The following is a 16,563-nucleotide window of genomic DNA, read 5'->3' on the forward strand; positions in this document are numbered from 1 at the left end:
AAACTACTTCAAAACATTTAGTTGCAGTATACAGTACAACCTCTCCAAATGTCATCGCACATGTTGTCATGTCTGAGCAATGAACTTGTAAAAATGCTTACGGTGTTAAAAGATGGCAACACCAGATCTGTTTTTTGTGCATGCAATACAAAGACCAGGCCAGGGTTTGAGTATGAGGAGCTAGCAAATGATTCTAACAACTGAAAGGCTGTGATATAGATAAAACTGCATGATAATGGAAATAAAAAGGAAGAAACAAGAAACTTTAAAAGTGAACCTGTCACCAGTTTGGTGCAGGTTAAACCAATTGCACCCCAAAGACAGAGAAGTAGAGCTCATTCCAGCACTATTTTTAGTAGAGCTTCTAATGCCAGTATACCTTGTAAAACGTACTTATAGTGCCTCTATAGTACAGTAGGAGAGCCTGGATTGGCTGTACCACCAGTCATCTCCATAACTCGCCCCTCTTTTGCCGAGACACGTGGATGGGTATTACCTGCAGCAATAAGATGTGTTACTCCCAGAAGTCGCATTCTAGCTGGCACATACGCAGAAGAGTCAGTTGAGTCTGCCCACAAAAGGCCTAAACAATCTACACATGCACCTGTCTGATAATGCTTAGCACATGTGCAGGATTTCTATGGACCTGTGCAGGACGTAGGAGACGACATCCACATGACTCAGTGAGAAAGAAGCCAAGCCCTTGCTCAACTGCAACTGTACAGATGGTCCAGGCCTGCTCACCGGACCGTTCGGGCACTATTCCATACAGTGCTGGAAAGATTAAAACTGAGCTTTACAATATATACTGGTATTAGGAGCTCTAACAAAAGAAAAGCTGTAGAATGAGCTCTACTTTTTTGTTCTCTGTGTGCAAATGGTTTAACCTGCACCAAACTGGTAACCAGTTCCTTTTAAAAGGAGTTGAACAGAAGTTATCCACTATCCACAAGAGTAGGGGATGTAGTTATCCCATTCATCCACAGGATAGGAAATAACTACCTGATTGGTGTGGGTTCGACTGCTAGGACCCCAAACTCATCCTGAGAACAGAGGTCCCAAAAGTCATTGAACGGAACGCAGCAGTGGTCACACATGTGAACTGCCATTCCACTCATTTCAAATGGAACTGCCGGATCTAGTCAAGCGCTTGAAGTCTCATTTTCAGAAATCCTATTGAAATGAATGGACCGGTGGTGTGTATGAGTGACCACTGCTCCATTCATTCAAGAACTTTCAGGAGCTCTTTTCCTAGGATCTGTGGGGGTACCAGCGGTCAGAGCCCCACTGACCAAATCGTTATTATTCCTTATCCACAGGATAGGGAATTTCTGTGTGTCAGAACACTTTAAGCTGCTTGAAATCAAGTGGTCTGTGAAACATCCCACAGTGTATGGACATAATAGCTGGGCAGAGCTACAGTGGACTAAAATTGAACGATTAGAATAATTGTCACTAAGCAATTTGCCCCAGGACTCCCATTCCCCACAAATGCAATCAGTACCCGTGCAATGCTGATCATTTGTTGCTCCGAATCCTTCTGAATGATGACTTTTTTTGCAGCAATGGATATGACAAATGGAAACTGACAGAATGAAAATCTAAAATAAAAAAATAAGAAAAATCAAGAAATTAGTTTACAACCACATGTATGTTACATTAGATTTATCCATTTCATGTACTGTAGTATGTTAGAATGATTTTTATTATCCAAGACCCTATTGGAAGGAATAACGATGTCCAGGTAATTCAATAAAACAGTTTCATCTTAAAAAGGCCATTTCAGGAAATATCAATATATTGTGGTAGGCCTATTGTGGGGCTTGAAGAAGCAAGGTGTGACTTCTAGGTTTGATGTTCTTTGAAGTCACGCACCTCCTTCTCGAGATTTGCACTAGGCAAAATATAGTGTAGTGTATCACCATTTCCAGATGTGCACCATTAAGGTGGTCACTGCCTATATTCCACATGCTCTTTTTACCATTAAGGCTCTATTCACATCTGCATTGCAGCCTTCAGCATAAAATGTTACAGGAACTAGTGAAGCATGCCTGGGAAAATGCCTCAGAGTACAACGGAAAGTCTACGGATCCCATTGTACTCAACGGGAATGTGGGGCGCCATTCATGTCCCGTCATGTTGGAACTTCAGTCATTGACGTTATTCAAGTCCTACGACAGAGCCGAACAACGGAAATGAAAAGCACACGTGAATGCAGCCTTAAATACACATTATTAACCCTACTAACAGCACCAGCCAGAGAAGATATCATAAATACCCAGAGAAGTAAAATACAGCAAAACCTCCCATCATAAAGCCACCTCCTTACCAAGAGCAGATTTCCTCACAGGTTTGTTAGCTTCGTCTTTTACCATACATGCTACCCATCCTCTGAGAGGACCACGCCTGCTGAAGACCACTTTTCAATGCAATTTTAGGTGGTCATCTCAGAGGTTTCACTTTATATGTAATAAATGTCTGTTTAGGAAACTAAAGAAGTAATCAAGAGAAGACCAAATTCTATAAAGTATCATAATCACAATCTTCTTCGCTCCAGTTAGGACATTAAACTGCTTTATAGTTCTCCGTAAAAGGAATTAGAATATCTGGGAGTTTGATTTTGGCTGTTCTTCTGCATCATCAAATGTCAGCATGGTGAACAGAACAGACCGAGCCATTATTGGCAGATAGTCACATAATGATTGCCTTGATTAGCTAAAAAAGGACATGAAATTGTTTAGTACCAGGATGTTTAAGCATAAGAAATATCAGTGAACATTTAGAAATCTACAAGGATGAAATGTTTTTTCCAACTCCTCTAAAACCCTACTAGCAAGAACCAAACACTAGACACTTCACTATGCACAAAAAGTAGTCACAAAGCTGATGTGAGCTGAACATGTAGTCGACTATATACAGTGCCAAGTAGTATGACATGGCATCTCCAGAGGGTTCACTCTGGCTAAATAAAGGGGGTTTCAATGGAAAGTATCCTCCTCTATGATGTCCATGTGTCTTAATAGGAGACAATCTACATAGAAATGAATTACGATTAGTAATATTTTCTTTCACATGGTACGGATATTGTCTGAAAACCCAACACATTAAGGCAAAGTTGACTTTTTTCCTAATAGGTTTGGCACATATCCCCGTGAAATCTCCTTCGGTTTCCAATGAAAAGCACCGATATAAGCCCTACAGTGACACACATTGCCATAGGTCTCAATGCTAAAAGAAAGTATACCATGTAGTGTCATTTCTTTTTTGCAGTGGCATCACAGACAAAAAAAAAAACATTCCCATCCAGAAGTAAAAAAGGTGTGCCAAGAAATACTAGAACGACAGAGGCCAAAAGGATACTGTGTAGGAGTGTAGAGCCTATAAATACCTTTGATATACATGTTGGGGGGTTTTGTAAGGAGTAAATGCTTTGTGAGCATAGCCTAAAGACTGCACACTGATTGGTTGGAGTAAAATATAAAGTGGTAGGTCAGTTTTACGACTGCGAAAGTTGCACAAGGGCCAAAATATGAGTGCATTTTATTGGCAGTGTTGGAAAATAACGACTTTGCAAGAGACCTAAAAAGAAAGGCTCATTGATAAAACACACAAGTAGCCAAGGTTGCATCATATCCTCTGGAATGTGCAACTTGTATGCAGAGGCGATCTTGAGGCAGTGCAATTTAGACAAAACCTAAACATCGGAGTCAAGATCGGTGGAAGAAACCTCCACAATCTCCGATATGCAGATAATACAACCTTGCCGGCAGACAGTCAGGAAGATCTTAAAAAACTGATAGTAAAAGTTAAAGATGGAAGTGAAAAAGTAAGGCTGTACTAAAACTAAGATGCTGACAACACCCGTCCGGTAACAGTATAGGAAAAATCAAAAGCAACAATGAAGAAAATTGAAGAAGAAAATTGAAAATTCATCTTCCTTGGATCGAAAATCAACTGTAGTGGAGAATCAGGAGCTGAAATAAAACAACGAATCATGCTAGAAGTAGCACAAGGTTAAGTATGGATAAGATCTGGAAAAACAAAGACCTAAGCATTGGAACTAAATGTTGGATAATCAATGCAATCATCTTCTCAATCCCAAGAAAAACAGACTGAAGGAAGATTGAGGACTTTGGTGCTGGAGGAAGCTCCCACCAATTTCTTGGACCACCAAGATCATGAACGAAACAGTCCCGGACCGCATCAGACCAAAGTATTTATTGGAGGGCAAAATTCTGAAACAGACTTTCATACTTCGGCCACATAATGGGACCCAATTCATTAGAAACATCAATAATGCTTGGAGTGGTAAGTGGTAAAAAGAAAACCTAACGCCAAAAAATGAGCAAACTTGATGCTATCAAGACCGAAACCAACATGCAAATGATCACACCAAAAGAACAGTACAAAGCAGAACCACACAGAGAGGGCTGATCCATAAAGTGTCCTAGAGGTGGCCACAACTAAACAGGTAAAGATAAGAGAAAAGGTCAGTTTTACATAAAACCATATTCACCCTATCCAATATGCAGGCACCTTGTGTATATGATCAGGAGGAGGAGTGTTCTGCCTTCATCGTACATATGGTGTTAACTGTTATTCAAGTCAGGTGGGATGTAGTTTTAGGGTACATTCATATAAAGCCAAACAATCCCTTTAAACCAATTAGATCCAAGCTATCATGCTGGCATTGTGTTTAAGAGAGTCAGAGGGACTCCATATAGCTACTTTCTGCTTGCTTTTAGGACTTCAAAGCCCCCCTTATTCTAAGACTGTGAAGAAGAGAATCAAATATTTTAGGGGATGTTCTTTATGTGCTTCAGTAATCTATTCTGTAAAGTGCCTCCATCAGGTTTCCCTGTATAATGTGTTGTTCACATTATATAAAAGCACTGTGAATACTGACTAATAGTACAGTAATCATCGGTCCTACTCTGCCACCATGTGGGCAAGGCTTTCCAGTACAGTTTTTAGAAAAGGTTATATAACTCGCTTTTGATTCCAACTAAAGCAATGAACAGGAAAAAAAATATTTGTTCATATCCTTCCTTACAGAAAGACTGTGGCAAGGAAGTAGTCCTGTGCCCGTCCCATCCATACCAAAGAAAAAACAACTAACTGCCAAGAGATGAACAGACCTTTGTGTCCCTGCCATTATTTTATAACTAGACTCACTAGAAGCTCACAGAATATCAGGAACAAACACTCCCCCCCATGGGCAAATCTATAATCTCACACACACAAAAAGCCTAGCAGCACCCTATAATATCCCAAAGTATAGTATCTAGATGAGCAAGCGGAATAACCAGTCTTTAGTGGAACATTCTTTCAAAAAAAAAAAAAACTCATTCACGAAAGATCTTTCATCTGATCAGCAAAAAATGTCAGACATAACTGCCTTCTCTCTAGATGATGACTGTCATCAGTTGGCTGAAATGACTGTTCATTATTAATTTCCATCGCATGAAAAATCGCTTTGCTTGAAACCATCCACTTTCTGCAATTTTAGTCTAATGTATTCGGGCACCTTAAAAGACTCAGTCACCATCTTTTTGCAGTCCTCACTCACTAAAGTTGGTATAAGGTAGTGCCTGTCGCACTGATTAGTGATATGTCTGCTGTGTAAATCTGTGCAGTAGTTTTGGAGAAACTTGCCTTTTATTGTTAGTTAGGTCTGCGTTGAGTCTTGGCAGAACTGAACTACCGACTTTACGTCTGCACTGACACCAATGCCTGCTTCCAAACCCGCAACATTTGGTGCGGGTTTCATTGTGAAACCCTGTACAAAATTCACCCCTTCATTGATAGGACATGAATTCCGTAGCGGAGACGGCGACTCAACTGACATGTCGCGGATTTGAACCACCAGTTGGAGGTTCTGCTGCAGATCCTGCTCATAATATATTGGAAGAAAAACTGCTTCCATCTAAAAGCCAGGAAGCTGAGTGGAAACTGAACGGACCCCATAATAGTCAATAGGGTCCGCTGGGTCAGTTTTGTCTTGAGACGGAGCCCTTCAACCAAGGGGATTCCACTTTCACACTCCCCGAATGGAGCAGGAAGTTGGAACCCTGGGCGCCAGTGTAAAAGCACTCTTAGTGTGACTAAATCAGCACTACTTTTGCGCCATTCTTATTGGATCACCTTGTACAATTGAATGGGAAGAAGGATTTGCATCATCAAGAAAAAAAACATGTTGTGTAGCATATATTTCTCTCCTTATAGGTTTCCTGAAAGTAAATGTTGAATTGCCTTATGTATGGCCAGTTTTAAGATGGTTTTCTAATGAAGACAACGCCTTGTCATAGGTCCTATTAAAGCGACCCTCAGTGCCTGGACGGACGGTCGCACTGCTCTTCTTACTACCCGATGTGCTCTGTGCATTACTATGCATGATAAGTCTAGGATATTACACGCTGCTCCAGCTGGCTAGCAGGTAGTCAGAGAAGCAGTGCAGCCATCTTTGTTTGCCCAGGATCAAAGGGTCACTTTAAAAAAGACAAGTGGGGTCCATTACCCAGTTTTCCACTTTATTAGCCATAAGCCAGTGTCATGTTGTATGAAGGGCTTACTGTACAATGGCACAGCTGAATCTGGACCACAGAAATCAGGTGAATGCCAGCCCACTACAGTTATATCTTTATGAAAGTACCCCTTTAATCATTAAAGCCAAACACTTTTTGGTACAAATTAATGTGCACATAAATAAGTTTCCCGGATTGGTTACAATGATTAATTGGAGGTTTTTGTGGTTTACATTGTTTTTATATACACAGGTACAAGCGAAACATCCTGGCTGAACTCTGCCCAAAAAACGAACAACTTCTCGGAGCAAATGGAAAGTTATCTTAAATATTTCTAGTTCTCAAAACACATTAGAATGAGTAAGAAACGCCCAATACCGACCTGTGAGTGTTCCCATAGAACTGCCAGGTTTGATAGTCTTCCATGAGATCAATATGATCCAACGTGGAATTATAGAAATCAGTGTAAGGAATTAACGGCGGGTTACAAAGCATATTCGCAGCATCTGCGGGGAGATTCAGGGAAGCATTAGGAAAAGTGAAACAAATAACATCACAGCATCATATAACAGTCCGTCCGCGTCTAATACTTGTATGGCTTTACATCCCCTCAATCTCGGAGACTGTACTGAATTGACATTTCCATTTTAATAGCACGCACTAAAAGGAGTCGTCCAAGTTATTTTGTATATTTCTGCTCCTGAAGAATAAACAAAATAAAACATCCTATACTCACCTCTCCAGGGTCCCCAGCGTTCCAGCACCGCTCTCCCCTCTGACGCTGGGTTTATAGGCTGCAGTCAGTCTGCCGATGGGACGACACAGGCTGCTGCAGCCAAACACAAACCTCAAGGTTTGAGCACAGAGTTCAGCAGCAGATTTGAGCATTGGCTGCAGCAGTCCACAATCTGCTTCTGCAGCCTGCAAGTAGAGTATGTAGGTGTAGACATGCGGAGACATGGGGACCACAAATTAACCTCTTTAAGCATACTTTGATGTTCTGTCTTTACAGCTTTTTAGAGTATGTTTGCAGGCAGTAGCCTTTCCATGTTTTGTCTTTTGCGTTATTTTATCACTGCTATGTTCTAAGAGACTCAGAGCATTATATTTAAAGAGACGGTCACCTACTTTTAAGCCAATGAGCTAAGCTTATGGAATGAAAGTATGTGACTGGCTGAGTCTGGGAATGTGTTATACTTACCTTCCCCGTCATTTCCCTGGTGTGAGCACTAAAAGCCACCACTGAATGCATTGAGCGGCGCTGCTAAGTAGTCCGCCCGTTTTAAAATTAGAACAGGCGGACTACTCAGCAGGGCTGCTCAATACAGCGCTTTTCCTTCCAGTATTTTGAGCCGGATCTGTAACAGAACCTCCGGCCGGAGCTTTCAACGCAGATGTGAAACCAGCCTTATTTGCAGTCATAGTCAATCTTTCGATTTAGTTACTGAGCTCTAAAGTCCATGTTTCACTTACTCTTCATACCCTTTCGTTGAAAGACATGACAGCTTGCTTTGTAAACTTACTTAGTAACGCTAACACTTTGGTTGCAGAAGGAATCCACCATGTACATTTGGCAAGAGGTGGAAACTCTTCAGGCTTTGCTGGAAAGAGGCGCATGGAGATAAACTGTAGAAGTCTGTCGACTAGTTGTTTAAATCTCTTCTGTGACATCCTGATAAATAGGAAACATAAGTAAAAATGTTACTCGTTATTTAATCCGCCACATAAAACGTTAATTATGTGGAACGCATCTAACATATTAATCATAATACAACAGCGTGTGATTCTGCAAACAACAGAACTAGAATAGTTCAGTCATCCCACGTCACTGCATGGAAAAAGCAGCAATGCGTGAAGCCCCCTGAAATCAATGGGCCCCCCATTGTTTTCAAGGAACGATGGCAGTCAACTTACAACTCTTCAGGGTTAACAAAGCCACACATGGCATGCCCTCAATGCAATCACAATGTTTGCTAATAGAAGAAAGCCCCAAGAGTTGAACTCTCATATCTATCAGCTTAAAGGTGTTGTGCCAACCTTTGCACTTACCTCCTATCCATAGGATATGAGTTAGCTGTCTGATCAGTGGAAGTCCGATTGTCGAGACCCCCACAAATTACGAGAATGGAGCTCACGAATGGAGCAGCGGTCGAACAAACCAATTGCTACTCCATTATTTTCAATGAAGTTGCACACTATACAGTAGCAGAGTACAAGTGCTTGGCAAACTCCAGTAGGCCCACTTAAATGAATGATTGGACAATGCAAATGCGTGACTGACACTATTCAGTTGGGGGGTATAGGAGAACCCCTTTCTTGTAATCAATAGGGGAACTCCGTTAAGGCTGATTTAGACACAACGAGAATCGCTCAAAAGAATCTTTTGAGCGATTCTCGTTCTGTCTAAATGCACCGACATCGTGCAGTTTTTGTGCACGAGTTGTTGATCGCTCACTTCAAGTTTTCTTGAATTGAGCAATCAGCTGTTATCAGTGGAGTATGCTGTTATCACAGCCGGCAGCACTGATAAGATTCTCTCTGCCTGTGCGCTGCTGTGAATTCACAGTGGGGCATGGGCAGTAAGAGTGGAGAACACTATAGCTGTTTGCTTATGAAAAACAGCTGTATTTTTCGGCAAGAGATAGTGGTGGTGTCCCGCTGTGCCTGCATAGCTCTAGAGTAGCTACTTAGCTACTATAGAGTAAGCAAAGATGATGACTCAAAACTATCACTCAAACTGTTTGAGTGACTTTGGAGTGATCACCTGCAAGTGTAAATGGCGTATTACTGAATCCTCACCAGACACTTATTGCCTATCCTGGAGATAGGGGTTAAGTGTTAAAGTTGGAGGAGCCCTGATTACTATACCCTGTCAGAACAAATAGGAAGAGGTTGTCTAAAGTCAAGACTTTAGAGCTTTTTTTTTTTTTTTTTTTTAGACAAAATGGCAATACAAGGTTTGCAATCTTCCAACCCCCTGTTCCACACAGTATATTGGTAGTTTTAGACTACCGATTACCTTTATCTGATCTCTGACTGACAGGCACTACTCATGTGATCTGCGATGGCCAATCAAGGGCAGCACAGAGTGTACATTAGATAGTAAGGTTTGCAGCAGCCATCTTGGACTAATTAAAACAGGCCCAGAACCAGCGGATAGGAAGGACAACAGCACAGAAAGACCATCAACAGATAATACAAATTTTGTCCTAGGGCTGGAGGGTCACTAATATAAAAAGTATATAACAGAATTTTATTGACAGTCTTTAAAATATGAACTTCTATCTGCTGAAAATCTAACATCCCTTTAATTAAAATAATGACTAGGATATAATTAAATATCTCCTCATTTACTCAACCACCATGGAAGAAATTTAATCTTCACAGAAGTGTCATAGCCTTTCATATGAAAGTGAAAAGTTGAAGTAGAAAATTCCATGGTTGCGCGTAACTAACTTGTGTGCTGAGGAATAAGTTGGCGCTACACAAATAAAGATCATCACTCTACTCTATTCAGTAATTTATTAGATGCTGCATTCTGTTTTTATTTCGAAAATAAGGAGTCTTACTTTTTGAACCAGTGAATTAATAAGTTGTGGTCAGCATCGGACAAGGCGGCGAGTTGTCTGAGTAGATGAGCATAGATGACATAAGTAGAGGTACTGCTGAATTGTGGATTCTAAAAAGATGAAAAACACAGCAATCATGAGATCTTAGTTTCAAGATGGACAACATTTGGACTGCATGAACACAAAGTTCTTGGAGGAATCACCTGTGTCAGGATAAAGTAGGCTCTAACGTCGTCTTTAGTTCTTGGTCTGAGAAAACCCAAAAGAAACACAAAAACCTAAATGATACTAGATATTAAATAGGCAGTAAACCCTTCACGCCAAACATGGCCACCCCAAAATAATTTCAGTCATACCACAACGATCATCATGTAGACAAAAACATCAAGGTGAATGGATTGGTCTCATGTAGACCACGATCTTTTTTTCCCAATCATAGCATGCCCACTCAGCTGTGAGCTGGTCTGTGTGGGTTCAATGTCAGAAACCTGTGATTCCCAACCAATTCCTATGTTGTTATCCATATTTAGAGCCCATATCAATATGGGATTAATTAGGCAGAAAAGTGAGCTTTTATGACTAGACCACCTACAAGTCCCATTTTATATGCATATGCCCATGATAAATTGGGCAAACAAGAGTCTCTCTATTAAAAAGGTTATTCAGTCAAACATTGCCATACCAAAAGTCCAGGAAGGTCTTACCCTTTCCATTCCCTTAACAGGCTGTTAATTATTCCTTTTAGTACTGTTTTTTGTATATCTTGAGTCTGAAAAATATCAACCAATTAAACATCAATGGAGTTTTAACATATGAAACGATCCCCCCTCCACTGCAAAGTTATGTACAGTATTACTCATCAGTCAATATCAGCCCCCTCCCATCATCAGCATTAGTCCCTTTAACACTATGTTCTTAGAACATATGGTCAAAACATGTGGGCACATCTGCCCCGCCCAGGTGAACATTGCTTTCAGACGGGTTCTTGACTCTTTGTGCTTAAAGGGGTTGTCCCGCGGCAGCAAGTGGGTCTATACACTTCTGTATGGCCATATTAATGCACATTGTAATATACATTGTGCATTAATTATGAGCCATACAGAAGTTATAAAAAGTTTTTTACTTACCTGCTCCGTTGCTAGCGTCCTCGTTCCCATGGTGCCGACTAATTTTCGCCCTCCGATGGCCAAATTAGCCGCGCTTGCGCAGTCCGGGTCTTCTCCTGTCTTCAATGGAGCCGCTCGTGCAGAATGCCGGCTCCGCCCAGCTCCGCCCCGTCACGTGCCGATTCCAGCCAATCAGGAGGCCGGAATCGGCAATGGACCGCACAGAAGAGCTGCGGTCCACGGAGGGAGCGGACCCCGGCGGCCATCTTCAGCAGGTAAGTATGAAGACGCCGGACCGCCGGGATTCAGGTAAGCGCTGAGCTGTTTGTTTTTTTAACCCCTGCATCGGGGTTGTCTCGCGCCGAACGGGGGGGGGGGGTAAAAAAAAAAAAAACCCGTTTCGGCGCGGGACAACCCCTTTAAGCCTCCAAATTAAATCAGCTGCCTTCACATCTATATTGTGCCAAGAACTTTGCATTTTTTTGCAATTAGTACAACAGTAAGTGAAGCAGTTATCCAATTCTATTCAGATATTAAATGTTCACGTATGCTGAAGCGTTTATTACTGCATTTGTTTCAGCAATGGCTTACGTGCACCATCATATTTAAAGGGGTTGTCCCGCACCGAAACGGCTTTTTTTTTTTTTTTCAATAGGCGCGAGACAAACACAAGGTATGGGTTAAAAAAAAAAAAGTTTAGTACTTACCCGAATCCCAGCTCTGCGGCGACCTTCTTACTTACCTTACCAAGATGGCCGCCAGGATCTTCACCCACGATGCACCGCGGGTCTTCTCCCATGGCGCACCGTGGGCTCTGTGCGGTCCATTGCCGATTCCAGCCTCCTGATTGGCTGGAATAGGCACACGTGACGGGGCGGAGCTACGCGATGACGCGTAGAAGGGGGCGGAGCCAGAACACCGCTCGTGCCGAGACCCAAGAGAAGGGAGAAGACCCTTCTGTGCAAGCGCGTCTAATCGGGAGATTAGACGCTGAAATTAGACGGCACCATGGAGACGGGGGCGCCAGCAATGGAGCAGGTAAGTGAATAACTTCTGTATGGCTCATAATTAATGCACAATGTACATTACAAAGTGCATTAATATGGCCATACAGAAGTGCTTACCCCCACTTGCTTTCTCGGGACAACCCCTTTAACTTCTGTTGAATGCTGATTGACCTTTTTTGTTACATTTGCATGTGTGGAGGATTGGCTGCGTCCAAATTTGTTGTGCACCCATCTGTGCCAAGCCTTCAATTAAAGTATATAGCTTGGTATCAAACTTCCAAATCCGTTTGGACGCTTAGACCCAAAGAGTGGTGCCTGTTAGTGTTATGAACCCATACAAAAGCAAAGGTTGCCTGGATGTGGCGGATGGGCCTGTATGTTTTGATCAAAATTTCCCCTAAAAACTTTTACAGTTACAAATTTAATATCGGAATAAAATAATATGAGTGCTGAAGCGTCTTTTTGTTACTATATTTTGTTGCAGCCATGGCTTACATACATATATTTAATTTATTTGTAGGAGATGCTGATTAAATTACTTTTTTGCTGCAGAGGTCTGCATTCAGTCATCATGAATGATTATTTGAGTAATTTTCCAAACAATAGTCAAGCAAAATGGCCAAGATCAACCATTTCAGGGGACTTTTGTGAGTATGGACAACTTGGGTGCCTATTTTTCCCAGTATACACCACTAATCTATAAATCCATAAATTGGATTCTTAGATAATGTTAGTTATCTACCCTGGGGATTAGTACACGGGGCAATGGAGTGTTAATTTCTTATACTTACAGTAGTTAATAAGGCATCGTAGACAGCGTTCAAAAACTTTGTGTTGATTTTGGAATCTTCAACCGTGTTAAGAGAGGCATTCGCATCTCTCTGCAAACAAAGCACAACAATATTGAGAGATAAGGATGTGATTTGGTAACAGGTTTCACCCAGATGCACCTTTTACAAGATTTATAAATCTGTATACATCTAAAGCTGGCTTGACATGAGCATAAGCATATTTGTGCGCGACTGAGCGCTGCACATCTGCAGGAAGAAGTTTGCTCTTTTTTTGCGCTCACATCGGTGTATTGTTCTGTACTTTTTGCCCCTCTGTGGCATGTTCATTTGTGCAAACGCACCGATTGAAAATCGCCAATTAGTTCTAGATGCTTTTTTTCCCAGTGCAATAATGCACTGTCGCATGCATCTCCTTGCACGTTGCAACCCCCCCTCCTACCCCCATTGACTTCTACGGGGACCTTTGGTGTGCACATACACAGAAAAATAGAACATGTGCAAATTTTTTTTTTCCTGCATGGCTGAAGTGCATGCACAAGATATGGAAGTGTGAACGAACCCATTGAAACAATGGGAACTATTCTCTGCAAATTTTGTGTACGCAAATACGCCCATGTGAAGCCGGCCTAAGCTCAACTAGTTTCCTTTAGGTTCTATCCATATCAGCATTGCGGCTTCCATTTACAACAGAAACCGGGATGTTGTATCAGATCTGGGGTACATGGATTGGCAGCTATCAAACCTCAGACTTACAATGGGGTCTGTTGAGGCTCCACCATAGTGCCCCAATTTTGACAGTAAGAATGGCGTTGCATAGAGGTCTATTCTGTTCTAACAAATCTGACGGAATCTGCTCTTCCACAATCTGATGCACTATAACAGTTCATATCACCATTGTATGGATGTAACCTGAAAGGTCTGTTCATCCTGATCTTCCATGTTCATGAATCCAACAGCAAAATCATAATGCAGATTCTCAAATGGTTAGGGCAAAATGAGAAGGAGCAGTGATGTTGTTGTGAAGTCACTTTCCATACCAAGGTCAGGAAGGGTATTGTTTCTCCTTAGGGAGAGCAGTTTAACCCCTTAATGACGCGGCCCCTTTTTTTTCCATTTTCGTTTTTACCTCCCCTTTTTAAAAAAATCCTAACTCCTTTATTTATCCATCGACTGTGTATAAAGGCTTGTTTTTTGCAGGATGAGTTGTACTTTTCAATGGTGCTATTTAATGTACCATATAATGTACTGAAAAACTTGTAAAAAATTATAAGTGGAGTAAAATGAAAAAAAAAAAAACGACATTCCGCCATCTTTCAGTGCGTGTTGTTTCTACGGCACACAAACTGCAACAAAAGCGACATCATAACTTTATTCTATGGGTCGGTACGATTACTACGATACCAAACTTGTATTTTTTTTTTTTTACTGTACTACTTTTTTTTTCAAAGACATTTAATGTTTTTCAATTATTTTCTGCCGTCATCTTGTGCGCACAATAACTTTATTTTTCCGTTGACGTAGTTGTGCGAGGGCTCATTTTTGTGGGATGTCCTGCAGTTTCCAAAAGTACTAATTCAGAAAACATACGACTTTTTGATCATTTTCCTGGGAGACAGGGTGACTGAAAAAGTGCATTTGTGGCGTTCTTTATTTTTATTTTTTCATACGACGTTCACCGTGTGGGGTAAATAATGTGCTACTTTGATAGATCAGACTTTTACGGACGCGGCGATACCAAATATGTATTTTTATTTTATTATTTAGATTTTTTAATTATAGATATCGCAAAAGGTGGGTGATTTTAAACTTTTTTTTTTCAATTAAAAAAAACTTTGATTTTTTTACATCGTTCAGGGCATTTAAAGGGTTAATAGCCGTGATCAGCCGATAGCAGCTATTGCCCGCGACCTCTCTTCATATATATCCCAACACTCCAGGACGTAAAATGTACGTCCTGGAGCAGGAAGGGGTTAAAAGGTGTGTGAGGAGACTTAGAAAGCCATCCATGCTCCTCTGGAGGATATGTGCAAATGGCAAGATGGAACAATCTCTGTGGTGCCACCTATTAGAAGACAGAATTCCTGCAAATCAACGCCAGACTTTTTAAACAAGCCTTATAACAATGAATGGGAATCATAAGCCAAAGCCAGAATCCATACAGAGACAGCTGTTTGGAAGTTTTTGCCCATCATCAGTGTGCAGAAGGTTTCTGGTTTGGCTAGTGAGAGGCCTATTGATGAGGGTCAGGAAAAGTATTGTTTCTCCTTAAGGGTTTTTTTTCCCATTTAAAAAAAAAATAAAATAAATTCTTACCTATTCCTCCCCAGACAGCCTTCTTACCGATCTTCTCCAGTTACTCCCGGTCACCTCACCTCCAGCCAGCCGCATCCTCTTCTTGTTATGATGCATCCATTCTCTGCATTCTTTTTCCTGCACATCAGTGTAGGTTATGTCACTAGTGATGTAACGTTCACTGCCTAGGAAGGAATGCCGATCTATTGCTGAGACTGCGTATGCTCTGGTCTCACCGTGAGTGTTCATTGACTATTGCAGAGACACAGCGCGCATGCGCAGTCTCAGCAGTGGCTCGACACTCCCTGCAAGGCTATGAATGCCACATCACTAGTGACATAGCGTACATTGCCCGACAGAAAGGAGACTGCAATTAATGGACGCTTTTTCATCAGAAGAAGAATCGGCAAGCTGGAGGTGAGGTGACCCGGGGGGGACTGCAGGGAATAGGAGAAGATCGGCAAAGAGAAGATGCTGTAAGACGACTGACGGGGGAGGAATAGGCAACTATAGAGATTTTTATTTTTTTAATGACAGAACCCGTTCAAGGAGAGCAACTAGAAGGTGAGGAGACTTATAAGGCCATGCATGCTCCTCTGGGAAATATGCAAATGGGCTGTAGAGGTGTTGTTCCATCTTCCCATCTCCATTCTAAATCACGATTTACATGCCATTCAGGATTTTTAGAAAGTGTGATGACAGACCAAGACGCACTGTAATGGCGGCCAATACGGACTAGCATTCAGTGGAATCTGAGGCACATGTAGGAAACCAGCTGTACAGAACAATGAAAGGACTTCAGGTATAAGGACAACCAGAGACTTCGACTGTATTTCCAGTTATTTCATTCTTAGGGCAATTCTCCTTAAATAAAATAAAGCATTGTGTTTTTGTGCCCTTGTATTCTTCATCACACTGGAGTTCCTTTGCATACAAGTGTAGAATAAATCTTTATAAACCATTATTCACCATGCTAATAAAGGCTTGCGCAGAATGTTATAGATTACCTTGAATGCAGCATTTAATTCCAGGAATGAATCAAATGTGCTTAAATAGAAATCGTGCACAGCTTTCCATTCCCCTGTGGATTTTGCTTTGTCCAAGTCTATCCTGCAAAAACACAATAAATACAAGAATAGGTGTTGTGCAATTATACATTATGGCTTAATTCCCCATTGTTCACTTATATAAGAAAAAAAAAAGACAATTTCTAGTTACTAGACGTGAGTGATCAAGATTCCTAGAGGACCATTTTATGCTGAGCCCTGGCAATG

General features: G+C 41.4%; 1 protein-coding gene across 1 annotated transcript in view; it reads right to left on the reverse strand.

Moving 5' to 3' along the window:
- The window catches only part of HECTD2 (HECT domain E3 ubiquitin protein ligase 2), a 75,913-nt gene that overhangs the window by 19,190 nt on the left and 40,160 nt on the right, over nucleotides 1–16,563 (reverse strand). Inside the window, exons 4-11 of the mRNA XM_066600712.1 lie at nucleotides 16,297–16,399; nucleotides 12,998–13,087; nucleotides 10,798–10,862; nucleotides 10,297–10,342; nucleotides 10,094–10,203; nucleotides 8,048–8,196; nucleotides 6,907–7,030; nucleotides 1,505–1,601 (exon numbers count right to left, since the gene is read on the reverse strand). Coding sequence (XP_066456809.1) covers nucleotides 1,505–1,601; nucleotides 6,907–7,030; nucleotides 8,048–8,196; nucleotides 10,094–10,203; nucleotides 10,297–10,342; nucleotides 10,798–10,862; nucleotides 12,998–13,087; nucleotides 16,297–16,399 — 784 coding nt within the window. The remainder of the gene's footprint in view (nucleotides 1–1,504; nucleotides 1,602–6,906; nucleotides 7,031–8,047; nucleotides 8,197–10,093; nucleotides 10,204–10,296; nucleotides 10,343–10,797; nucleotides 10,863–12,997; nucleotides 13,088–16,296; nucleotides 16,400–16,563) is intronic.

The sequence above is a fragment of the Eleutherodactylus coqui genome, chromosome 4 (assembly GCF_035609145.1).
Source record: "Eleutherodactylus coqui strain aEleCoq1 chromosome 4, aEleCoq1.hap1, whole genome shotgun sequence".
In the NCBI taxonomy this organism is placed as follows: Eukaryota; Metazoa; Chordata; class Amphibia; order Anura; family Eleutherodactylidae; genus Eleutherodactylus; species Eleutherodactylus coqui.